This window comes from Lissotriton vulgaris, chromosome 5, assembly GCF_964263255.1.
Source record: "Lissotriton vulgaris chromosome 5, aLisVul1.2, whole genome shotgun sequence".
Classification (NCBI taxonomy): domain Eukaryota; kingdom Metazoa; phylum Chordata; class Amphibia; order Caudata; family Salamandridae; genus Lissotriton; species Lissotriton vulgaris.
Genome location: NC_141693.1, coordinates 2,020,801,913 through 2,020,828,384, shown reverse-complemented (window position 1 = coordinate 2,020,828,384; position 26,472 = coordinate 2,020,801,913). Strand labels below are relative to the sequence as shown.

At 48.3% G+C, this 26,472-nt stretch overlaps 1 protein-coding gene across 2 annotated transcripts in view; it reads left to right on the top strand.

Annotated features, from left to right (window-relative positions):
- MIGA2 (mitoguardin 2) overlaps positions 1–26,472 on the top strand; it is a 165,267-nt gene that overhangs the window by 115,922 nt on the left and 22,873 nt on the right. For both annotated transcript variants that reach the window (XM_086924852.1, XM_086924851.1), the window contains exons 11-13: positions 20,954–21,040; positions 21,757–21,855; positions 22,197–22,331. In XM_086924852.1, coding sequence (XP_086780978.1) covers positions 20,954–21,040; positions 21,757–21,855; positions 22,197–22,331 — 321 coding nt within the window. The remainder of the gene's footprint in view (positions 1–20,953; positions 21,041–21,756; positions 21,856–22,196; positions 22,332–26,472) is intronic.

The following is a 26,472-nucleotide window of genomic DNA, read 5'->3' as shown; positions in this document are numbered from 1 at the left end:
AATGCTGCCGGCGGCGTTGGGCGGTGGGGGACCATAGCGCTGACTGCGGCGCTGATTGGAGCGGACCCCCTCAGGATCGCCTGGCCCCATTGCCATTATTATCCCTGCCTGACGTCCTGCCGCGGTGCGGATCATTGAGGGGGAACTACCCGGCTCCTAATTGAGACTGGCGGGAGGGCTGACCTCGGGCTGGACCAAGGCGGGCTCCCAGAGGGGGCCCCGGTGCACGAGCGGAGCCGGAGGTTGGCCATATTGAGCGGAGCACAGAACCCCTCAGGCACGAGTAGCCTGCACTCCGGAATGGGTGGCTGCTGCCGAGTTAACGTGTGGTGAGGGGCCCAGGAATACGAGTGGCGACACTGCCCAGTGGCTCAGTACCAAACCCACGAGAGCCGTCAGAAATTGCTACTGGGACACTACAAGTGGGGCTCAACATGGCCGCAGTTGGAGGCGCGGCAGCGGCGGAGCGGAAGCAAGACCAGGCAACGTTGTCAGTCATGGACAGTACTCTTCAGGAGGGCCCAGATACGTCGGCACAAGAACGCAGGCTGAACTCACGCCTGGACAGCATATTGGACGCGATCACTGCGACCAAAGAGTCCCTGCACCAGGACATTGCGCAGGTGGCTACTGGCCTGGGCTTGCTGAAAGCGGACTACGCTAAACTCTCTGATAGAGTGAAGGGGAATGAGCAGTTGCTTCTGGAGCTTAAACCAGCAGTGGTCACTGTGGAGCATAAACTGGCGGACGTACTTACCCGACTGGCGACGCTGGAGAAAAGGGCGGAGGATGCTGAAAGTCGCAACCGCCGGAACAACGTAAGGGTGGTGGGCCTTCCGGAAAAAGTCGAGGAGGACGATGCAGTGGCGTATATGGAGAACTGGTTCAAATCTCTGGTTGCCCCGGATGGCCTATCCCCATTCTTTTTGATCGAGAGGGCGCACAGGGTCCCTGCCTGCCCGCGCTGGGCCGGCCTCCCAGGCCGATGGTGGTCAGGCTCCTGCACTTTAAAGATCGCGACCTACTGATACAACGGGCACGAGCTACGGGTCCCTTCCAGGTGGACAATAGCCCGGTGACGATCTTCCCGGACTACACCCAGGAGGTCCAGCGGAACAGAGCGTCTTTCCTGGCGGTGAAGTGGCAGCTGAGAGAGGAAGGGATACAATACTCACTGTTATTCCCGGCTCGACTGAGAGTGATCATGGATGGCGCAACCCAATTTTTCCAAACCCCTGACGAAGCATGGACCTGGCTGGAACTATACCGAGCAGGTTTGGACCGCCAAAACAGAGGAGGAAGAGAGAAGCAGAGGCCGACCCAAGTTCGCAAGTCTCAACGCATCCGCAAACGCAACAAACTTAAGAAAGCGATGAGCGAGGACATGTTGGCGGCGGACCGTAAGGGGGCGTTGGCTGCCACGGCGATCATCACGGGCTCACAGCAGGGGTCGCTGATAGAGGACTCGGACTCGGACCAAGGGGGGAGAAAATCTGGAGGAGAACTGTCGGAGGTGGACAGCAATGTAGGGCCATCGGTCACGCCGCAGACCGCGGATGATCTGTTAAATGAATAGTGTGGGGGCATGATATTGGTACTTCATTGGAGAGGACTCTTCCTGATGCTCGGCAAATGGCAGGTACTCTGTTGTGACTATTATGTGGGATCGAGGGCAGGGAGCGAGGGCTGGGCGTACCCCGGGTCGGCCCTGAGACACACCCCAGCAGCCCTTAAGGCTTTCTGTGGTGACTACCACAGGGTAGGGAACGGAGCGTGATGTTGCAGGTTTGGATGGGGGCTACAGTTTCGTTGTTGGGTCCTGTCCTGGGGAGTGGGGTTGGGGTAGTTTGTTGGGGAGTTTTTTGGGGGGGGGGGGTACAGCTGCATTGATGCGGGGGATTTTTCCTTTTCTTGAAATGGGGGGGAGATGGCTGCGATGGGGTCGTTACCTGATTTAAAATGCCTCACATGGAATGTTCGTGGGCTCAGGACCATGTCTAAGAGATACAAGGTGCATGCTTATTTGGTGAGGAGGGGCGTTCAAATAGCAATGTTGCAGGAAACTCCCTTGACCAAATCGGAATGTGGTGCTTTGCAGAAGAGGTGGCGTGGGCAGGTGTTTGGTACCGTTTACTCGGCGTTCGCGAGGGGGGTACTGATATGGGTGCGAGCGGGGGTCCCATTCCAGGTTACGAATCAATTGGTGGATCCTGAGGGTAGGTTTGTGGTGGTGGAAGGGAGGCTGTATGGCAGGGAGGTGGCCATATGTAGTGTCTACGCCCCCAATGCTGATCAGGCCCGATATTTTGACAGTCTAACGGGCTCGCTGGCCCACTTCCTGACCGGCCCCATTATAATAGGGGGGGATTTTAATTCTATCACGGATGTGACGTGGGATAGATCGCACCCGCCATTGGCCGATTCCCCTGTGCGTAGGCTGGCGCCGCACAGAAAGGATTGGCAGGAGGGGTGGGGCCTGGTAGATGTGTGGAGGGCACAGCACCCTAATGTTAGAGATTACTCCTTTTTTTCAGCACTGCACGCTCTACATGTCAGACTTGACTCCATCCTATGTAGTGGTCCCCTGGCTGCCATGGTGTCGCACACTGAATACCTCGCTAGAACCATTTCAGACCACAACCCATTATTGATGGCGGTTCATTGGCAACGGGCGAGGTCAGCGGTCCCGACGTGGAGGCTGAGGCCTGATACCCTGGAGGACTCAGTGTTTAGGGACAGGATCCAACAGGGGGTGATGCGTTACTTTGAGCAGAACGAAGGGACAGCCACCACGAGGTCAGTGGAGTGGGATGCGATGAAAGTGGTGATACGGGGGGAGTGCATGGGCAACTTTTCGAATGTGAGAACGGTTGTTTTGGCGGATCTGGAGAAGGCGGAATGTGCGCTGAGAGAGCTTGAACGGCGCAGGCCTGAGAGACCGGACTTGCAGGACTGCTTGCTGGAAGCAAAAGAATTGGTGGCGAGAGAAACGGAGCGACTCCGTTGCTATGATTATAAACTGTATCTCATTAAGGTGCATGCGGAACGTGATAAGGTGGGCACACAGCTTGCGAAGCTAGCTAATCCAGAACCTCGGGGCGACCCGGTCATGGGCATTCGAACGGAGTCTGGGGAGGTAACCCACTCGCAAACGGCTATACTGACACGATTTCAGGAGTACTATACGAACCTCTATGAATCGCACTGGGAGGCTTCTTAGGCTCCGTGCAGCTTCCGGTGTTGGAGGCGGAAACGGCAAAGGCCTTAGGCGGACCAATCACTTTACAGGAGATAAGGGGGGCAATCAAGCAGATGGCCAGGAACAAGACCCCGGGGGTTGATGGCCTCCCAATTGAATTTTACTTGAAATTTATTGATGTGTTGGCGCCCAGGCTGCTGACGGTGTATTCGGAAGCGGTGACCTTGGGACGCCTCCCGAGCTCTATGCGGGAAGCACTGGTGGTGCCGTTGCTGAAGCCAGGTAGGGATGCAATGGATGTGACTTCGTACAGGCCCCTCTCTATGCTGACGGTCGATTACAAGATCTTGAGCCGTATCCTGGCCACCAGGTTGCTACCACACATGACTTCGTTGGTGCACGACGATCAGGCGGGGTTTATCCCCACCAGGAATACGGCTACTAATACCCGCCGGTTGATACGCATTTTGCATGCTGCCCTGGGCTCGGACCGGGCCTCGGCTGTGCTGTCGGTGGATATAGAGAAGGCCTTTGACAGCCTGGAATGGTGTTACTTGAATGAGGTGCTCGGGAAGTTTGGGCTAGGTGGGGGCTTTGGGCGGTGGACCAGGATTTTATACTCTGCTGCGACGGCTAGAGTGCGATTGGGACCGCTTGTGTCACCTGCCTACCCGGTACGCAGAGGGACGAGGCAGGGGTGTTCCCTGTCGCCCCTTCTATTCGCTCTTGCAATGGAGCCACTGGCGGCGCAGGCTAGAACGGGAGCTTCATTTCACGGAATTAGGCATGATGGAGATATCCATCATATATCGTTATATGCTGATGATCTGTTGCTATACTTGGAGAACACAGGAGAGGCCCTCGAGGGAGCCATGGACATGCTCTCCTCCTTCGGCAGATTGTCAGGACTCAGGGTGAACCGGGCCAAGACGTGTGTTTTCCCGCTACGGCCGGAAGTGCAATACCCCCCTCTGGTACTGGACGTGGTCTGGGAAGACAAGTGCTTCACGTACCTGGGAGTCAGGATCTACCATGATATAGGGAATCTCCTAGAGGGTAACATAGGCCGATGCATGAGGGGACTGCGGGGGTGTATGTCCTTTTGGGCCTCCCTCCCTCTGTCGGTGCAAGGCCGAGTGTCATTATTAAAAATGGTGGCTCTGCCACGATTGCTATACTATTTCAGAACCTTGCCTGTCTGGATTCCCCAGCGGATCTTTAAGGATCTGAGAACGATGATCATTGACTTTCTATGGGGACATGGCAGGCGTAGGGTGGCCTTGGACACTATGATTAGACCCAAGATCGAGGGAGGGATGGTGGTGCCCGACTTCGAATTATATTACCTGGCGGCCCAGCTCCAGGTTCTGACACAGAACGTCGCTCGAGAATTTAGAGGCCCGGACGAAGCCAGGGGGAGGGGTATCAGGAGGCACATCCTGTCGTATATAATCATGCAACAGAGGTTCGACACAAGAGAGCTCGCCATGGAGGAGAAAACCCTCCGGTGGTGTTGGCACAGGAGCCTGAAGAGGGCACGGATTGCACGACCCTATGCCCCGGAGATCCCCCTGGGGATGTTAACGGCGCTGCCGCACGGGGGCGATTGGTCCCCGTTGTTGGATTGGGAGGAGCTGGGCCTCCAAATGGTTGGAGATCTGTTCGTGGAAGGGCAGCTGGTCCCGTTTGGGGTGCTGCAGGAACAATTCGGCCTCCCGGATGGGGGATACCTCTTGCACGCGTCTCTTTCCGCAGCGATGCAAAAACATTGGAAGGTGGGCTTGGCAGAGCCGGAAACGACCATGGCTTGTCAGTATGTGGTAATGGCGGCGGGTACGATCAAGGCGGTCACCTGTCTCCACTCGCGGCTGCTGGGTGAGGGGCTGGCACCGCTCACGGAGCTAAAGGCCAAATGGGAGGACAGCATAGGCAAGCCTATTCCGGATACGGTGTGGGGCCACGTACTGAGGCGCACATGGAAGGGTAGCAGGAACGCCAGGTTCCAGCAGGTGCATTTTTTCATATTGCACAGAGCCTATTTGACCCCAGGGAAGCTTCAGAGGCATTTTCGGGTGCAGGGAGCGGCGTGCCCAAGGTGCTTTGCGCCCGGGGTTGAGCTGGATCACATGCTGTGGAACTGTCCGAGGCTGGGTACATACTGGCAAGAGGTGGGCGAGCTGCTGAACGCGATCACAGACAGGGAGGTGGAGTTTGATATGGCGGCTTGCCTGCTGCTTTGGTTTCCCCACACGGCAAAAACAAAGGTCTCGAGCAAGTTTCTTGATCTGGGGCTTATGCTAGCCCAGCGTGAGATTACGTGGCGCTGGAAATCTAGAGAGGGCCCTTCCATTAGGAGATGGACGAACGAACTGCTGAAATGGTCCAGGTGTGAAAGTGTGTTGCGTATGCGACAAGCCACTGGTACGGGTAATGAGAAGAGCCTGGACATGGCTAGAGCTTGGGAGTTGATTGTGCAGGCGTTGTGTGACTATTTGACGGATGATGAGGACGAGAGGTCTCTAGCACATGGACTTCCATGAAACCAGGGGTGTGTAGGTGTATTTTCTATACATAGCGACCACTCTATCAGGAACCCACAGTTACAACCCGCGTCAGTTGCAGCAGGGGGGTGGGGCATAGGGGGGGGTCGTTACAAGCACCCAGATAGGAATGGGCCATCCACCGATACCACGTAATGCAGCTAATACCCGGGGGAGGTGGCCGTGGGCACGCTGTAGGGACACCAGGAGGAACCGGATGGCAGGCATTGCCGGGTGGCCGACATGGGAAGACATTAGCGGAGTCCACCATATAGACTCGGAGAGCCCGAGGGGTGCATGAGGGGGGGGTATGTTCAAGTTTGGGTGTGATTGGGAAGGGGAAGTTGGAGGGGGGGGGGGGAAACAAAAGCAGATACTACATCGGGCTGATGGCTATCAACCACTCTGTATTATTCATGCCGACCTTGTGTTACTACTCGGTGCTGCGCCGCCCGGCCTCCGGGATGTGGGCTGTAGGGCCGGGTACAACCTTGAGATTGTATAATGCTTTCCATTGAGGTGGTGTAGATGGTCATATTGTAACGACACTTTTGTTGATAACTCTGCAATAAAAACAAATTAAAAAAAAAAAAATCCACAACAGCTTCAACTCCGACACCCGCACACCCACCACCGAGTCCACCACCCCTGCGATCACCACCCGCACCAGCTGCCTGACCACCTGGTCCCACGTCAGCAACTAAGACACCATCAAAACCATGAACTCCATCCACTCTGGATCCCCATCCGACCCCTGCCCTCACCACGCCTTCAATAAAGTCAGCACAACCATCGCACCCCACCTCCGGAAAACGATCAACAGTTACTTCGAGACAGCAACCTTCCCGGAAAGCTGGAAGCATGCCGAGATCAACGCCCTTCTGAAGAAGCCCAAGGCGGACCCAAAGGACCTCAAGAACTTCTGGCCCATCTCCCTGCTCCTGTTCCCGGCAAAAGTGACAGAGAAGATTGTCAACAAACAGCTAACCCGAAGACAACAACATCCTGGACCCTTTCCAATCCGGTTTTCGAAGCAACCACAGCACCGAGACCGCCCTCATCCCCGCCACTGACGACATCAGAATCCTGATGGACAAAGGAGAAACAGCCGCCCTCATCCTCATGGACCTATCAGCAGTCTTTGACACAGTCTGCCACCAAACCCTATCAGCACGCCTCCATGACGCCGGAATTCAAGAGAAGGCCCTGGCCTGGACCACATCCTTCCTCTCCGGCAGAACCCAGAGCGTCCGCCTCCCACCCTTCCGCTCAAAAACCACTGAGATCATCTGCGGCGTCCCACAGGGATCCTCCCTCAGCCCAACACTGTTCAATATCTACATGGCACCGCTTGCCCACGTCGCACGACAACACAACCTCAAAATCATCTCCTATGCCGACGACACCCAGCTGATCATATCCCTCACCGAAGACCCCCACACTGCCAAAGCCAAATTCCACAGAGGAATGAAGTCCGTCGCCGAATGGATGAAGGACAGCAGGCTGAAGCTGAATTCAGACAAGACGGAGGTCCTCATTCTCGGACCCACCCCATCAGCCTGGGACGACACTTGGTGGCCCACAAACTAGGCACAGCATCGGAACCCACAGACCACGCACGAAACCTGGGGGTCATCCACGACTCCACCCTCTCCATGACCAGGCAAGTCAACGCTGTCTCCGCGTCCTGCTTCAACACCCTTCGAATACTCCGCTGGATCTTCAAGTGGATTCCCCCTGATACGAGAAAAACCATCACCCAGGCCCTCATCTCCAGCAGATTCGACTACGGGAACGCCCTCTTCTCAGGAACAACAACCAAGCTCCTGAGACGACGCCAACTAATCCAAAACGCCTCGTCACGACTGATCATCGACATCCCCCAACGCAGCCACATCACACCCCACCTGAGAGACCTGCACTTTACCCCTGTCAACAAGAGGATCACCTTCAAACTCCTCATCCATGCACACACAAAGCACAACACAACACCGGACCTACATACCTCAACAACCGACTCCGCTTTCGCACTCCCACCCGAAGCCTCCACTCAGCCAACCTTGCCCTCGCCATAGTTCCTCGTATCCGGAAAGCCACCGCCGGCGGCAGATCCTTCTCCCACCTCGCCACCAAGACCTGGAACGCTCTCCCTACCAGCCTACGACAGACTCAGGACCTGCTGGCCTTCAGAAGACTTCTCAAGACCTGGCTATTCGATCAGTAGCAGCCTCCCAGCCCCCCCCATCCCCCCAGCGCCTTGAGACCCTTACGGGTATGTAGCGCGCTTTAGAAATACGATTGATTGATTGAAGCAGTCTGTGAACTTCTTTGAAAAGATGGACCAGTGGGAAACTGCGTGGATGGTTGTTGGGATTTGCTGAACTTTTCGGTAAACCGATCTGTCCAATTATAATATCTTCACATAGCAGTGGGTTTAGGAAGAAAGTCGTACCTGAGGTAGCCCAGTAATTCTTTATTGCTAGAAGAAGAATGTCCAATCTGCCAGGCACATGGGTCACTACAATTCCGAGAGGCGCTTAGCATTAAAGATTGGAGATAGTATGAGGACTGAAACAAAAAAGGGGCTATTTCGCAAAAAGGCCATGGCTGCTTCATTTTTCTTTGTCAAATGAGCCCTTGGCATAGATGTTAATGTTAGTTTTGTTTTAGCATAACAAATTTGGATACATTTGACAATCCTTTCTCGCTATTCCTTACTTTGAAATAGCCTTTCATTTACATGGATTTGAAAATGAACAAATAGTTGTATTTTCCTGAAGGATTTTGTACATTCCAAGTAGTACAGAAGTGCCCATTTAACATCAAGTACATGTATAGCATACTCTGCGATTGTCTCCGGTTTTGGAAAGAAAACTGGTAACTCTAAAGTTAGATTTTAATGGAAAAAAAGATATATGAACTTTGGGTTTGTGCGTAAACACGCTTTGTCTGGGAACATTTAGAAATATGGTTCTTCAATGGTGAGCCCTTCATAGAGCTGTTATTGCTAACGAAGGTCACCTTCCATGTTAAGAATTGTATTTGACAGTTATATACTGGTTCAAATCAAATCGAAGATAGCTTTATTCGATTTTACATTAAAATCATAAAAGCAGATAGAGTAATTACATCCAGTAAAACGGTAACAATTAATATTTAAAAAACTATATACAGTGCATAGTTCATGAATACCAGACACCCCTTATTCCAAGGGTGCAAAAATAAAACAACAATCATTAAAACTCATGAGGATTACAGTCGAACCATAGTGGATCTGCATCTAATCACATATTTCAGGTACCTAGGCACAGCGGTAACAGTCATTTCATCAGACAAGGTCAGTAATTTAAATAATGCTGGCCTGCATTGTCTCAGGTTCCAAGATTTAAGAAGAGGTAGTAGATATCATTTCCGCCCCCACTCGTAAAATCTGCAGAACAAAACGCAGTGTACGATTGATTGAGTGGAAGAATCATCACACGATCAATACCAAGATCTGATAAGGTAGCCCACAAAATATCATGATTCAAGCAGTCGAAGGCCGAACTTAAATCTACAAAGGTCATAAATAAATTTCCCCTCTTTGCTGCAGAGTATTTGCCTATTACTAAGGCCAAATTTAGGCCTTGTTCGACAGTACCAAGGCCTGACCTAAAGCCGTACTGGAATTTTGAAAGGACGGATTTCTCCTCAGCCCATGACTGGAGACGATTTAAAAGGATTCTGCCCGCTACCTTCATTAGCGAGTCAAGGAGGGAGATTGGCCTATAGCATTTGGGGTCGTTTCTGTCCCCCTTCTTAAATATGGGGACTACAATAGCTTCCTGCCAGGTAGTTGGAAAACCCTAGATGTTGCAACTGTTTAAAACGTTGGTCAGGAGCGGTGCCCACAGGGCGACGCTATCCTTATAGATGTCAATTGGGATACCGTATGGTCCCGGGGCTTTACTATTTGAACTATCTGCCAATGCTGATTTCACCTCAGCTAAAGAGAAGAATACATTAAGGGGAAATAAATCTAATGCATCAAGTTCTGTAGTGCTTGTGACTCCCACCACTGAGCTCATTAGTCCAGTACGAGTCTCTTGTTTATATAGCTCGGTGAAATGTTTAACCCAGAGAGTTTCTTCAATGACAATCTCTACCTGGTCAGAGTTCCTCTCCACAAAAAAATGGGGCATTGAATGCGGTAGTATCTTTTAATGCATTCGCCTTGATTAGGGCTTCCCAGGCAGACTGCTTCAAATCCTTCCTCCGTTTTTTAAGGCATCCTTATAGGAAGCTCTGGCTACTCTGATGTCTAGCGGGTTTCTGGGGGCGTTTTTTAAGGTCTGGATCAGATGAGTGTGTGCTTTGGTGCACTCTTGATTAAACCATCCCTCTACTCTACTCTGACCCCCTTCTCGTGCTGTACCAGTTAATTTGTTGCTAACGTGGACTGAAATCTTGTCAAAGGCTGCAATAACCTTGGTGGGATTAGGGTTCTCCTTTAAGCAGGTCATAAAATCATCTTTCTGTTCCACTACCAGGTTCTCTAAGAAGTTAATCGGATTTACCTTACTCCATGTAATTACATATCCATTGGTTCTAGCCAAGGAAATCCCAAGTAAATAGATGTTTTCCACTACATTAGTAGCTTTGCTGCCTCTCTGCCCTATTTCAAAACTAGAACTAATTGGATAGTGGTCACTAAGTGCAATGTGCTCTAAATTAAACGAGAGTACACTGCGGTGATAATTGGTAGAGACCAATATATAGTCTATAATAGACCGGGACCCCCGCCCAAAAAAGGTGGGTTCGAAATCAATCGGAGGAACACAAAGTTCATTTGCAAAGCCCAGGTCCCACTCAATATATGTGATTTAATAAATTTCCGAGTACAAAATGCTCGAAATGAGTACCGCTGTTCATGCATAAATGGCAATTAAAATCCCCCGTCAAGATGATAAAGGGTTCTTTCTGGTCAGATCCCAATCCCCTACGCATAGCATCATTTAATTCCTCTAAGGCCCTATGTAAGGCGGCCTTTGGGATATTATTGTAAAAGTTAATCAGGAGGATAGAGTGGTTTTCGCCTGACCTTAGGGAGAGGAGTTGGTAGTATTGAACTCCCCCGTTGGGTAAGCATTTAATGGTTATGTTACTTTTGTTGGATATAAAGGTACATAACCCCCCAGAACATCTCCCTCTATAGTTAGGTTGTGCTGCAAGGAAATGTTTGCGAAACCACACCATATGTATCTCAACCTTCTCCCAACATTCCTGCAGGCAAATTACTTCAAACTTATCTATAGGTTCCAGGAAGGTTGGGTCCCTAATTTCGTTTGAAAGGCCCGCTATATTCCATGATAATAACCCCATCCTAACCCTTTGAGCACGTCGTGATGGTCCTATGTCTCGCGTGGTGGGATTCGAAGTGTGACCTGGGCTATATAAGAGAGCCAAACTGACTTCATCATCCCTTATAATCTCAGCAGGAGACATACTACGTGCAGGGCTTTCTATCCTGGGCGGCTCGATTGAGGTTTTAGCTTGTAAACTTAACCGTGGTTTTTCGTTTACTATGGGGCAAAGAGGGTTGGAGGGTACTACTTGTTCCGTAACCTTGCCCACGGGGGCCTGGGCCAGTCAGTCTACCATCTCCAGACAATCCAATCTATTGGTGGTCTGTATGCCTCCAAGGCTCTCTAAAGGCTCACTCTCTATTATAACCAAAGTTGCCATTCCAATCCCCTCAATCACCCCCCCAGTCACGTCTACCTACTCTGCGCCAGTTTCCCTCTTAAGCATCATAGTTAAAACCAGGACGCCAACTAGGGGGGTAGAAGAAAGAGATACGTTTAGTCTCAATCCCATCATTTCCTCCATGCAAATCCCAAGAACATATGTGATGGACCATATAAGGATCCTCAAAATTTATCACAATACAATCACCCTGGGTTGTTTTAATTTCCATCCCTATCCAGTGTACCCTGCGGACCATTAAGATCCTACTAGAGTGATTTGGCGGGGGCGGTCTATTGATATTTAACCAGTGTATGACCTTGTTTTTCAATGACCAGTTCAATTCTTCCTTGTGGTCATTCAACTCGGGAACCCCCGTCATCACTACCACATAAGGGGCTGACTCGGGTGGTAAGTTTACAATGGATCTACCAAATCCTCCCCCCCCAAACCGTGCTTTGGTAGGAAGTGGAGGCAAAGCCCTGTTAGAACTGGCTATTTCTGGTTGGTTAGGGGAGGCAAAGCCCTGTTAGAACTGGCTATTTCTGGTTGGCTAAGGCTGATGCCAAAGCTAGGCAGAAACCACCATTCTAGTCAGGGCAAGGGAGTCACACGCCAAGATAACTCCTGCTCACCCCCTTGGTAGCTTGGCACGAGCAGTCAGGCTTATCCCGGAGGCAACGTCTAAAGCATTTGCGCCAGCACACAACAGCAACAACATCCTAGGCATACCACAAAAGGAACTCCACACAAGGTTATTATAAAATAACTTTTGTATTGTAAAAACACATCAGATAGAAGTCACACATGTACATTGTGCCAACTGGCACGGGCAATATTCACTAGGGATTATGTACAGGACAGGGCCACATGGGCGCCTGTCAGAAATAGCACTTAGTAGAAAATGGAATATAGTAAAGCACAAAATAACAGTTATAAATCACAACCAGTAATTACTGGTAAAGGTAGGTACACACTACGCAATACTAATAACCATAGGCCTAGATCACGCATGGACACATAACCTCTCTAGAATAACTATACTAGGCAAAACACCACCACCTAAGAATAAAATACATTTAGGGGTATAGGTAAGAACACATTACACATGATGCATAAACAACATTCAGAGGTGTAGGGAAGGAAAAACACATGATGCATAAAACATACATTCAGCGGTGTAATAACATGGCACATGATGCATCAATCACATTCAGAGGTACCGGAGAAAAACACATGATGCCTAAAACATTCAGAGGTGTAAGGAAGGGAAAACACATGATGCATAAACCAACACATTCAGAGGTGTAAGATCAAGGAAGACACATGATGCATAAAAACATTCAGAGGTGCCAGAACATAACTCAATAGCACAAAAACACTTTAGCAATTACTATTAAAAACATAGAAATCACATTGTGCAGAAATCACATACCAGCCCCCATCTAATAAAGGGACTAAAGAGCCCTGTGTCCAGAATGTCAGGGCGCGCTGCCATGCAGCGCCAGTCAGGGGTACGCCACTGGCGCAAAACCTAAACGTAGCAGGTGCCCACTACTTGCTGGGCACCTGGGACACTCACAAGACCTAAACGGTGCAGCTGCCCACTAATTGCTGGGCAGCTGGAGACAAACTGCGGCAGGGTCCTCACTGACCCTAGAACAGAACTGCGCCAACTGTTGGAGCCTCACAGGCTCTTAAACTCTGCGCACGTTGGAGCCATACAGGCTCTGAAACTGTTGGGGGCGTTGGAGCCATCTGGCTCTATGAATACACATGGCCCCCAAGCCCTCCGTGGGACTTTAAAACAAATGTCCAGGGTAGAGCCCCGCAGGCTCAAACAAAACGTGCCCCATGGTTGGAGTTCCCCCTCTGGGGACTCAAAGTCATTAACTCTCTGGGCCCTAAAACAAGGAACTGGCCCCTCGAGTCTCTCGGAACTCGTGCACAAAATGCGGCCGTCGTTGGAGTCCCTCCTGGACTCATAAACACAGATATGCCCCCTCTCAGGACTCGTACACACCAATGTGGGCATTGGAACCTCAGGCTCTGTTGAAATGTTGGGGCGGCCCACCGCCAGCTGGGGGCGCCCTACCTCCACTCTCGCCCATGTGCCGCTCTCCGGCATCAACAGCAGCCACACGGAGCCCCCTCCCCCCCCGCCCTTCTGACTCACCGGGCTGTCTTCTGTGCGGGGCTCCTCCAGACGGCCGCTTCTCCGCTGGGCGGCGGCTCTCCTTCGCCGGTGCTTCCTTCTCTCCCCGGGGCTCCCTCAGCACACGGAAGCCCCAGCAGCAGGCCACGCTTCTTCTCTCGGGGCTCCCTCTCGGTCACGGGAGCCCCGCAGCGGCCGCCGCCATCTTCCTCTCCCCTCTCTCGACCGTGGGCCAATCACAGCACGGCCTTCCAGGGCGAGTCTCCCGCGGCTCTCCAATCACAGCGCGGCGCCTCTGGGAAGCTTCTCTTCGGCGGCTATGAGCATAAACGGCTCGGGCCGCAGCGGTGAAAAAAAAAGGGGCAATGCCGGGTGGGCACCGGCTTTAAATACTTAATCAAATCGAAGTGGGCACTCAATAGGCTCCTCAATCCTGGGCAAATGCCGGGTGGGCACCGGCCAAAGCTCTCCCCAGCCCTAGAACCACATAAGGCGCTATGGGCAAAGATAAAGCGCTCCTAAGCGCTAGAGACAGCATACAAGCGCTTCCAGGCGCTAGAACAGCAAAATAAAGTGCTCCCAGCGCTAAAGGCAGAGATAAAGCGCCACCAGGAGCTAGGGGTGAAAGCAAAGCACTCCCAGTGCTAGGGACAAGTAAAGGTCCATAAGTCCAGCAAGGTCCTTAAGCAAAGTGAAGCAAAGGGGACCCAGTAAAAGGTCTCCAGAGTCCAGGACATCAGCAGTCCATCAGGTGTCCAGGGGCTGGGCAGGGCCCAGGGATTCCCCTGGGCCCAAGCAGCAGCACGCCCCTGGCAGAATTCAAGTTGAAAACAAGAAATTTTTTAGTGTCACAGCACCCTTTTTATACAGAGAAATCCTTTGTCTAAAGGGTGCAGGCAGTGTGAGAACCAGCTAGAACTGGTTATAGGGAACTCCTTTCAGTGTGAGGGGCAGAGGCGACAGTCATCCAGCAGGAGGTGGAGCCAGCATTGTGGCAGGCAGGCACAGCCCTCTTCACTCCCAGGTGCCATCTCCTCCCACTTCCCTGGCAGCAGATGCAGCCTTTCATCCACGGGCTGACTCAGACAACCTCCTGGGGCTCCCCAGCCCCTGTCACCCTCAAACCAGACAGTCAATCCACAAGCAGGCCCAGGCACTCCTGGACCAGGCTCACCAGCCAATCACACGCCAGACACAAATTACACAAATATGCCAACTTCTAAAAGTTTTTTGTTACAAAGAAGGTAACCCGCACTTCAATATGTTTTACACCATTCTGTTTTGGGTGAACAGATAAACAAAACTTAATATGTTTATCAAGGCGATTATTTGCGCCGTTTTTATTTTTCAAATTTTTGTAGAAAAAAGTTTTACGTGTGCAGAGAAATCACACTGTCATTAACGTAATAACCAACCAAATTTGAGGTAATTTTAACTACACAAAACATAAATTTACAGACATAAACAATATGAAAACATTGAGAAAAAAGTTTTTTGTTTACAACAAAGTGAGCATATATCATAAACGGGGTGAGGGAAAGATGTCAAATTGTATTTTCAAAAAACATCAATCGAACGCAATTAAGCAAACATATTTCTAACCAAAAGCAATTATTGCCCAAGGAGCAGCCTTTAAGTGAATCTGCATGAAAACAAAATAACCTCTCGGAAACAATGTTTATAAGGCTATAAATTCCCAAGTATTTTTTTACGTATTTCCAAACTTAGGACGTAATCCTGTTCGCCTACGCGTTTCAAGTTTGCCAGGTTTCTTCGCAAACTCTCTTCAGGGCCAAATGAATTCTTTCCCCTGTTTCTCAACCTATTAGTGAAAACACAAATAATTGTGGACACTCATTATAAGTCGCTCTCCTCAGCCCACTCGTACCTTCTCATATGTACAACTTAAAAAAGAAACGTACCTCAGGGGACTTGAGGTAAGTTCGGTTTATCCAGAGTATTAAAAGGGATTTTTCGGGTCTGTGCGTTTTCTAAAAGACACAAGTAGTTGTGTCAGGAATAGCGCTGTTTGAAATTATTTGCCAGCTCATTATGACGGTAGAAATAACCAATCATCTCCTACCTGGATACGTGACTCAGAGGGAATCAAATGGATTCTTCAATTTTGTGTTCGGGGTTGGGCGTTAGTTCGCTTCCCAAATTTTTGTTCAAGGAGGGTCCTGGAGCGGACCGGTTCCCTTTTACTATTCCCTGTCTGTATCTGCAGGTGAGAAAAGAAGGAACGGGCGCCAATGTTTAGGAACGCACTCGTTTGCTAGTCTGTGGGTTGCGCGGCTTGTCTTGTGACAGCACGTACCTGCTAGTGTATCAGCGTATTCCACTTCCTCATTCCATCAGTTAGAGTGAACGGCATACAGCTCCAACAGTCTCTCTGAGAGGCTCGCTGTTATATAGCCAATCACAGAAGGGCAATTTTGAAAGCCACCAATGGGGCATTGTGGGACCTGTAGTCAGATTGAAAACGAGTGAACTTCAAAGTCTGGAAATTTCACTCATTGAGTTAAGGCCCGTATTGATAGTATCAAAGCGGAGTATCAGGTACGCCTCTTTGCGCAAAAGTGCCTGCTCTATATTGGGAGATCTATGTTGTGGATCTAATCCCGACAAGACCGTCCATTTGAAGTCCGTTTCTTTGTGGCTGGCGGCTAGAAAGTGCTCCACCATTGGGGCGTTCTGCACTTTTTTCTTTAGTCTCGAGCGATGTTGTGTTATCCTGACATTTACCTGTTGGCAAGTTTTACCTATATACAGTTTGTTGCACGCACACAAAATCCCGTAGATCACATTTTTACTCTTACAGTTTGTATGCAAACTGTGTCTCCATTTGATGCCATTGTGGCAAAATTCGTCTCCTTCTACAACATTATGGCAGGCCACACAAGTACCACATTTGCGGTGGCCTGTGATGGGTTTGAGATTCCATTTGGATATGAGATCACTCTTTGGTTTTTGTAAAGAGCTATCAGCTCTAATGATTTGTTGTCCCACGCTTGGATTTTTCCTCATTGCAAAAATGGGTTTTTGCAAAGGGAATTCCATCCCCTCCAACAAGTGCCAATTACGTAAAACGATTTGGCGAAACTTGTTCGTGTGCGCCCCATAGGTAGTCACACAGACCAGTTTCTCCAATTCCTTCTTCTCCTTAATTTTTAGCAAATCTTCTCTGGGAGTAAAGCGTGCTCTTTTCTTAGAGTGTTTTAGGAGTTTATGGGGATAACCCCTCTTGTTTAGTTCTTGGCAGAAGGTATCCGCATGTATATCGAACTCTTCGAGTTCAGAGCAATTGCGCCTGATTCGCAATAGTTGGCCATAAGGGAGGTTCTGTTTTAAACACTGTGGATGGGCACTCTTGTAGTGTAAAATGGTGTTTTTGTCTGTTGCCTTTTTGAACAGAGTGGTGGTTAACCTATTTCCCTGAATGCAGACTGCCACATCAAGAAACGTCATTTTTTGGTTACTGTGGTTGATGGAAAATTTGATGTCGGGGTGTCTCGAGTTTAGCCATTCATGGACATCCCATACGCACCAGAAATGGCCGTGTTGTACATGTCCCAATACGAAGAAAAATTCACAAAGACAACCGGTACAGCACAAACATCAGACAATGGTTGAGGTATATTGACGATGTCTGGCTCCTGTGGCAGGGGAGCCAGACGGAGCTCATAGCCTTCCATGGCCAGAGACTCCATCACTTTTAGGTGCATTGTCTTTTGTTGTGAGGTCCAATGTCCCTGAACCACAATGTCTGTCATATGAGCACCCCACCCCGTGACTGATGCATCGGTTGTGACTGTCACTTGCGAGATTGGGTCCTTGAAGGTGCTTCCTTTTAGTATGTTTGAGTTGTTCCACCATTTTGTGCCTGATGGACCTTGGGTGAAACCAACACTAGATCTTCTATGTTTCCACCTGCTTGTGACTATTGCGATGCTAAACACTCTTGCAGAGGTCTTGCGTAGTCATGCAAGAGGCACTATCCACGATGCAATCAACCCATTTTTATTTTTATATAGCACAAACTTGAGCTGAAGGTATCGGAATGCTTTACATGAGCACCAGTTGCAACAGATGGACACATTCATTTTTGTTAGGCATGGGTAGAATAAGTGATATGCCCTGAATCACAGAATGTTGAGCGTCCCTACCGAGACTCAAACCTGGTTCCCCTGCTCTGAGGTCCACTGCTCTAGCCTTTAGGCCACTAGTAGGTGCGTCAATGTTTGACTGGTAGGTGGTAATGGGGCTGAAAAAGACCCAGCTGGTTCTGGAGATTAACAACCCTTTGCCGATTGGGACAAGCTGTCCCAGATACTGAACTGAGTATGGCTCCTAGGTATGGTTGTACCAGGAGTGGTTGGAGATGTGATTTTGTTGCATTGATAGTAAAGTCCAATAGGTGTAGAATTGATCAGATACCGTGGCAAGATACTATGAAACCCCAGGCATAAAGAGCAGTGGGGAACAAAGTTACCAGAGTGCAAAAAATAATAATTTTTACACCAGGGCCTGGTGAAGGCCCCAACAAAATGAAGGCGACTCAGGGCCCTACTAGGACCCCTTTTTTGGAAATTACAAAAGCAAGCAGTACAACGAATCGTAAGCTTGTTGCAAGCCATTTGTTTCAATAGAGAAAACCTCGCTTGGGCTTGCTTGATTTTTCCAACTCCTTGCTGCGAGAGTCAGAAAATTCACGACCTTGCATTCTAGTTGGACCAGGTTCCCTTCCAATAACTTGATAACAGTCAACATGATCTTATTTGCAACAGTTTTAAGGATGGGCGTAGGACTTTTTTTCCTGAGTGGTAGCAAGGCTGAACAAATGCACAACAAGCGCAGACATTTTTTCTGCTATGTCCGCAGAGACGACACTTAGTGCTGGGCCAGGGCTGTGTCCTTGCATGGGTTAAGTCCTTTGATGAAAAAACACCCAGCCTGATTAGCATCAAATCTGTCTTCTTAGACTTGGAAACGTGTATGGACAGGTATGTCTGAGGGCTGCATACTGTGTATGAGGGCAGGACCACCCACCCATGCCATTTGCTTACCATAGTGGCCTTGTCCTAGATTTAAACCTGGCTGCTTTATTTGTTGCTTTTTAAAAAACAGAATATTCCATTGTAGTGTGCCAAGCCTTTTCTAATTGTAGTTCTACTTTTGACTGTTTTAATAGAGGGTACACAGATTTATTTGCGGGAGCCTGTTTTTCTATTTCAAGCCAGCACTGGTAGGCCAAAAAGCTTTCATCTGCTCACCTTATTCTCCAGTAGTATTTTATTAGGGCAGCTTGTCTAGCTGGGCCCTGGTGATGTAGACCAAACTCAAGCCTGATTTGAGCTTGCGCAATGTGTAGTGGAATCACACAATTTTTTTGAAAAGGTTTGATTGTAAAGTATTCAGACTTGCCTCATCTTTGCCTTAAGCAAAAGGAACAAATGATGAACGGAATGCTGAATAATACACACATTCATCCCCAGTCACGCCCAGGCATGGGTACCCTGCTCACTGCGCCACTGGATTCAAGCTAGCCTGGCTTATAAAGGGTGATGCCCTGTTACCGGTCCCAGGATGCTTGTTTCCGGTCCAAGGAGGACCCGTCTTGGCAGTTCGAGCTGGACTGTTCCCCCAAGGATCAGGGTCAAGACTGATTTGCATATGGCTGGGTCCAAACTGGGGCGGTGTGGTGAGTAAAAGAATGATGGATTAAACCCAGATCCTCGTGACTGGGAGTGAATGTTGTCCAGCATTCCATCCATCAATTGTTTCTTTTGCATAGGTTTCTTGCAGGGGCAGGTCCTCATGTTCTTGGAAAAATGTTATACATGTCATCCTCACCTGCCTTGCTGCTTAGGCCATTTTCATTCCAAGAACATAATTGAATTGATAATGATGTCCACTTAGCACAAACCATAGTTATTTGCGGTGCGACGGGTGGATTGGACTGTGGTTGTTAGCGTCCTTCCGGTCTAATTCAGACATGCAGTCTCCCTTTTGTAATAGCAGTATTACATCTTGCATTGTGGCCACCTGGTAGTGTTCAGGTGGTATGTAGCAATTGAGTGGGCGCAGGTCCAGAATGGGTCATTGTGGGCCGTCTTTCTTTCGTATGAGGAAATAAAGGGAGTTTCTATGTTTGAGTGGGACTAGTTCTACAGCCTCTTTAGTCGTAACACCTTTACTTCTTCCTTTAGCAGATGTAGATGTTGTGGATTACACACCTGCGGTTTTGGTGGGATATTTGGTGGCTGTTGAGTTAGTTCTAGGCAGTTCCATTGTGTGTGCCAGGCGTTGATCTCTACGGGACCAACGTGTCTTTTTGTTTTTGAACAATGCGTAAGCCGCACACTCGTTTTCCTTGTGCTCCGGAGATAGGCACAAATTGCGTTCTTCGTGTTTATCAGAGTGTGCATATTTGGCCCTGCACTGAGGGCACTCAGAAGTGGTCCTTCTTTGCTTCCATCACCTGAGACAGTAATTCTTGACGCGCGTGTGTACTGGGTGCCGGGGTCATCTGTCTCGGGTGCCTAGGATCCATGGCGGTCATCTACTGGATCTCCGGCCATGCCTTTTCTTGACCAAAGGCCGCATGGGTGTCTAATGCTGCAGAGCTCCGATGCAGTCTGTTTGAGCCTGATGGCGGAAAAAAGCTTTTTAACAAAGGAACCGTTGAACATGTGCTATACCTCGAGGTGAAGGAGAAACAACTCCCAACGCCGATCATAAAACCTCCTTGAGGAAAAAAAACTTGCAGAGTCCGGGCCCAACCCTAGATGGCAGGAGTATGCACAGCATGTGTATCTGCAGCCAACATATGCTACGAATATATAAATACTTGAAATGCCACTGTGTTGGGGTGTGCTTCATTCACTCTGTTCTCTTAGGAGTTAGTGTCCCAGTTCTTAGGCATGTAAGAAGGTTCTCCATGCTGCCTCTACTGTCTGGCTGGTCTCTCAGGCTAATTCACCACTTTGTTTGGCCAAGTTACTAGAAATGTGCTTGCCCAAGTAGGAGTGTGCTCTATGCAGCCTGGTCACTTCTTGGTGATCCCAGTTTCAGTTGTGAAATGATGCTTTCAATTTCGCAATGGAAATACCACTACAGAAGTGTTCAGCCTGTATTGGTGGTCTCAGGACTACCCGCTCCCTTCAGGAGAATGCTCACCGATTATCTTGTTGGAGCGCTGTTGCCTGCCTCCTCGAGGAGCGTTCCCTCATATTCTCGAATGAATGTCCCTTTGTATTTACTGCTCCCCATATGTTTTGTGCAGTGTAACTGTTCCTCTGAATTCTAACTGTCTGTGGTATCCTGCATTCCCAGGGGCTCCTACAGGAAGAAAACAATCGCTTATTTTTCGGCGACGTCGGGAAGCAGATGGTTTTGGGACTCATGCTCAAGGCTGAGAAGGTACAAGGTTTGTGGCTGGATTACAGGACGGTTTTCTGTGTGGGTATTTGTATATTTGTGTAATGTGTACATACGTTGATGCATGTGTGTACCGTTGCATCTACAGATTAGTTATATCCAGTCCTCCTGCATTTCTGTTCTTATGCCTGTGTGTGCATGCACAGTTGCTTGAAAGGAATCCTTTGAACGTGACCTAGTGTGTGCATCATCATGTGGACAGTCCTGTTCGGCAGGTGACACGTGTGTCCTTATGCTATTCTGATGGTGACTTGATATTAGGTTAGTTTTCTCTCATCCATGGTGCCTATGCTTCTGTCTATGCACAGCTTTAAATGAATATTTTTGAATGGTCTTATGTTCGTAGATGGATGTATATGGAACTGTGCATAGTACCATTGATGCAGATCTCTACCTACGTGGTCATGGTCTTTCCTAAAGGGTCTTGTTTGCACTATATAAAACTCTTAAATAAAAATAAAAAAAATCCTGTCCAAAAATATTGGCACTGTCGTTTTGTGTGCAAGTTTGTGAAATGTTGTGTTGACATGTATAGGGTGATGTATGTGTATTAATCTGTGGGTCCCTTGTAGTTGGCTCTTCTGGCCCAGTGGGTGAGTTTGGGAATGGACAGAAGCTGTGTCTGGCATGGGTGTGTGTGGTCCTTTGCTTCTTATTGTGCCCAGCCGCTGGTGTGATCATCTTCATTTTCTTTCAAGAACCCTAAGGGATTCCTGGAGAGTTACGATGAGCTGCTGCGATATTCTTTGAAGGAAGAGACGTGGTCGACTACGGAGCAGGAGCTGCATGGACGTGGGGTGTGTACAAGTTGGCAATGACGTTTGTCGGCATTGTCTCTTGAACAATAAATTGATGATTGCAGTTGTTTAATTACACGTTTCTAGCACATTGGCTTGCGCCCTCAGTCACCCCAGTTGATATGTATTACTTTCCTAACAGGCATCAGAACTTGAATGGATGTGATCCCTTTCTATTCATGCAACTTTTTCCATTTGTGGATAGAGCAGACACTTATCTTGCACAGACCACCCTACCTTCATATGGATCTGTGTTCAGAATGCCTGATGTATATCTTGTTAGGGATGTAGACCTGTACTCAGACACCCCTCTTTTCTGATGGAAGGTCTTTCTCCTTTAGGTGGTCTGCATGAGCTTCTTTGACATCGCCCTTGATTTCATCCTCATGGATGCCTTTGAAGATCTGGAGAGCCCACCCTCCTCGGTGTTGGCAGTCTTGCGCAACCGATGGCTGTCAGACAGCTTCAAGGAGACGGTGAGTGAGGGGGTGGGGTACACCTGCATGCAAGAGCTTTCATCTGCTGCCCTCATTCTCCAATAGTATTAGGGCACTTTGTCGAGCCGGGCCCTGGTGCTGTAGACTAAACTTAAGACTAATTTGAGGTGGGAGACGAAGGAAAGAAGAAGAGGCCTGAGTGTGGTTATTTAGAAAGTGTATATTTAATGTTCCCTAAATCTTAAACAGCCGGCCTTGGTGGCCATAATGACACAGGATGATAAACCAATAAAACTAAAATATTACCTTGGAGCAGAGGGCTCTTGGAACGCTCCCAGTGAGTTCTATTCAAGATCGCATGGTAGAGTAACACAGTATGTGATGCTGTATTTTAGAAATATATATCATCGGCAAGGATCTATATACAATCCGCATACCGTCTGTACTTTAGTTTTCTATTTCCATGAATTCTGATCTTTGCGAGTTACAGTAATTCTTCAAGACGTCTCGTAAATAGTGACTGAAATTCACTCAAGTTTCACATGTCTCTTGTTATCTTGACATATCTTTTGTTCATAAAAGACCACAGAACTTCATCTTAGTCAGGTGCGCTTCAGACCATGTGTATGGCCCCTAAGATCCAGAGTACCAGAGTTCATAGCTCTCTAAGGATTTCATTATTTTGAACCAAGGTGTGATTGTTCATTCATTAGAGGAAAAATGAAATATGGTGCATGGATCACTCACTCTACCGTTCCTCTGATGGTTGACCGTCACCTCAAAGCAGCACCCATGCACAGCATTGAGCAGAGCTTACGCTGATTCGTCAGCATTGTGTCATTAATACATATAGTAACCGGGTCTGGTGGTTCAGTGGACTAAAGCAGCCACTGCAGGGGCCTGTGTTCGACCTCATGGTCACAGGTCCACTCAGCCTTTCATCTATTTGAGGTCGATAAAATGAGTACCATTGAGTTGGGTAACAATAAACATCTGTTAATCAGCGCCAGGACACCTATTGGTAATCGTGCGCTTTACAAATACACCTGTTATGTTATGTTATGTTATATAGGATGCCTGTTTGGTGATAGAGAGCTCCATAAATGTTATAAATAAATGTTATGCATAAATTATATGTGCTTTAAAAGATTCCATTGGCTATTTGGGAACCTGTAGTACATTTAGCACAGCAGTATTAAAGATTTTAATTGTTTTTTAAACGTTTTTATTGTTTTTTTAATAATCCAATCAGAACTGAAAAAGTACATTGGCCTATAACAAATCACAGTGACCAGGTACCCTTCACGGACACATACATTGTCGGTACTCTGATGCCCCCCCCATCCAATGTGGTGTCATTTACGGCCTTTATTGTGTCTTCCTATAGTCGGTCAACATTACATAACTAGAAAACTGCAACAGCTCGATCTGATGTTTTCCTTGAATGTTCACAACAGTTTTCCAACTGCCCTCCCAACAAGCCCCATCTTTCCAGCTGTCTCGTCAGTGTGTTCGAACTGTGCTCGATTCCCCCCTCCAACTGTACCATAGCCCTTCTGCTCCCCCTGGCAAACACTTGGTCCCCCTCCCAATCTGCGTGTATCTTTGGGTACGGTTTATACTGGTGCATCTCTTGGAGTCCAGTACTGGTCACGGGGCTCTAGTCCCTGGGGGGTTTGAGATTGCCTATATCATCGCATCCCAAGTTTCCAGATCATCAATTAGTTTGATGTTACGTCCTGCTACTCGCATATGCCCCTTTCAGCCATCACCCCCACTATCATGTCCTCCCTCCAGGGGTGTATAGCTATGCGTCTCTTGGCCAGTAGGGCGCCCAGTTTAAAGAATTTGGCCTTTATATGTTTTTTATTTTTGATCTTCAGAAGAATATTGATAATGTAGCTCTGTATTGTAAACGTTGTCGCCCCTTTTATGGGCTTATCAATCGCAAGTGCCACCTCCTGCTAAAATGTGTGGAGCCGCTGCTATATCATGTGCAGGAAGCCTGCATCAGATTGCCCGCATCAGCTACATGCGGCAGCGGCAGGTGGGTATATCCTGTTTAGTTTCAACATGGTAAGGTAAGGCATTTGGATATAGTTGTATTGTATAAGTTTACCTTGCAAGTTACTAGTAACCGTCTGGGCATTCTGGCAAACCTCCCACCACTCTTTGTAAGAGCCCCTCCTGGCACTGCATTCCAAGCCTCATGGATGGGCAATGACTAAACCCGTTTATCTGCATGCAGCGCCCCGTATAAGTGTATAATGAAGAGTCTGTGTCCTGGGGGTGTCAAGCAGCATTGTCATGGGGGGCCAAAACCCATGGCCAGATATGCTATTTTTGCATAGCGAAGGAACTGTCCCAGCTGGTGCCCAAACGTTTCTTCTGCATCCTCAAATGTGATGAATCGAATACCTGGGTATAAGTCAGCAAGCATTGTATATCCCCCTCTTTTCCATTTTTCCTGCCATGGCCATGGCCACACAATACCACTCAGTGCCACATAATTACACTCTACTGAATGCAACACACACTCCCCATATTACCACTCAGTGCCACATAATTACACGGCACACAATTACACTCTACTGAATACAATATACACTGCCCATTTTACCACTCAGTGCCATATAATTACATGCCTCATACTTATACTCTACTCAATGCAACATAAATACACTTTATCTATCTGCCTATCTATCACCCTTCTATCTGTCTATCTCTCTATCACCCTCTATCTATCTATCTATCGCCCTCCCTCTATCTATCGCCCTCCCTCTATCTATCGCCCTCCCTCTATCTATCGCCCTCCCTCTATCTATCGCCCTCCCTCTATCTATCGCCCTCCCTCTATCTATCGCCCTCCCTCTATCTATCGCCCTCCCTCTATCTATCGCCCTCCCTCTATCTATCGCCCTCCCTCTATCTATCACCCTCCCTCTATCTAATGCCCTCCCTCTATCAATCGCCCTCCCTCTATCAATCGCCCTCCCTCCCATCTATCTATCGCCCTCCCTCTATCTATCGCCCTCCCTCTATCTATCGCCCTCCCTCTATCTATCGCCCTCCCTCTATCTATCGCATCACCACAGCATCACTCAGCACCACCAGAGCATCACTCAGGGGTACCACAACATCACTATGCGCTACCACAGCATCACTGAACGCCACAGCATCACTTGTCACCACCACAACATCACTCCGCGCCACCACAGCATCAATCTTTGCAGCCATTCAACAACTGGTTCAAATATGTTCTCTCAATGTTTCAAGCTTTGTACAAATGTCACAAAAAGATGTTAATATTTCACTTCTGTTCTTGGATTTTCATCGCAATAAAATATAATTAACATAATCTTCACAAAAGTTATTTACAAAAGCTATTGCCATTACAATAACTTAAGTATTAATTATTAAAAAAATAAAAGCCATTTTTATTTGTAATATCAATACATCTAAGTCACGTAAATACAACACATATTGCATTACAAATGCTATAGGTGTCACATTAGCGAAAGTTAAAACTATTGGCATTGTAAATGACAAAGCTATTCAATTCACTATTTTCCAAACCAACACATAAATAAAAAATTTGTCATTAACAATACCAATAGCTCAAACTTTCCTAATGCGAGACCTATTGCATTGCAAATGCTTGTTTCATAATCCTGGTTATGGCTTCTCCCTTGTAAGTGGGTCTCTTGGAGTAGGGCAATGCTTATACCATAGCATTTTAAATATAAGTGTATTCTGTGTCTCTTTCAAAAGTGATTCAGGCCACGTACGTTCCAGGTGATTATTTTGTAAGGGCTACTGATGTGATAGCAGGTGCATGGGCCAGAGGGGCGTGCCCCCAGGCTAACCCTGTTTGTAGGGTAAGATGGGAATTAATAACTTGCTAGTCTGATCTATGTCCAACACTTAACACAGCAGTGTACCTCCCCTCTCCCTCCTACAGGTTAGCTAATTTGGACTTCACTGGTCCCCAGCAATTTGATGTGCAGCACTAGAGTGACCGTGCCCTTGCTAAACCTCCCCCACCCCTGTGAACACTAATAAACTAACCCCGGTTATGGGTGCAAAACAATCACGAACTCTTTTAAACGGCTGAGGAACACTTCCCGGCGTGTTTGACTCCCTCCACTGCACAAGCAGCGAGCAGACTGGTACTTGCCCA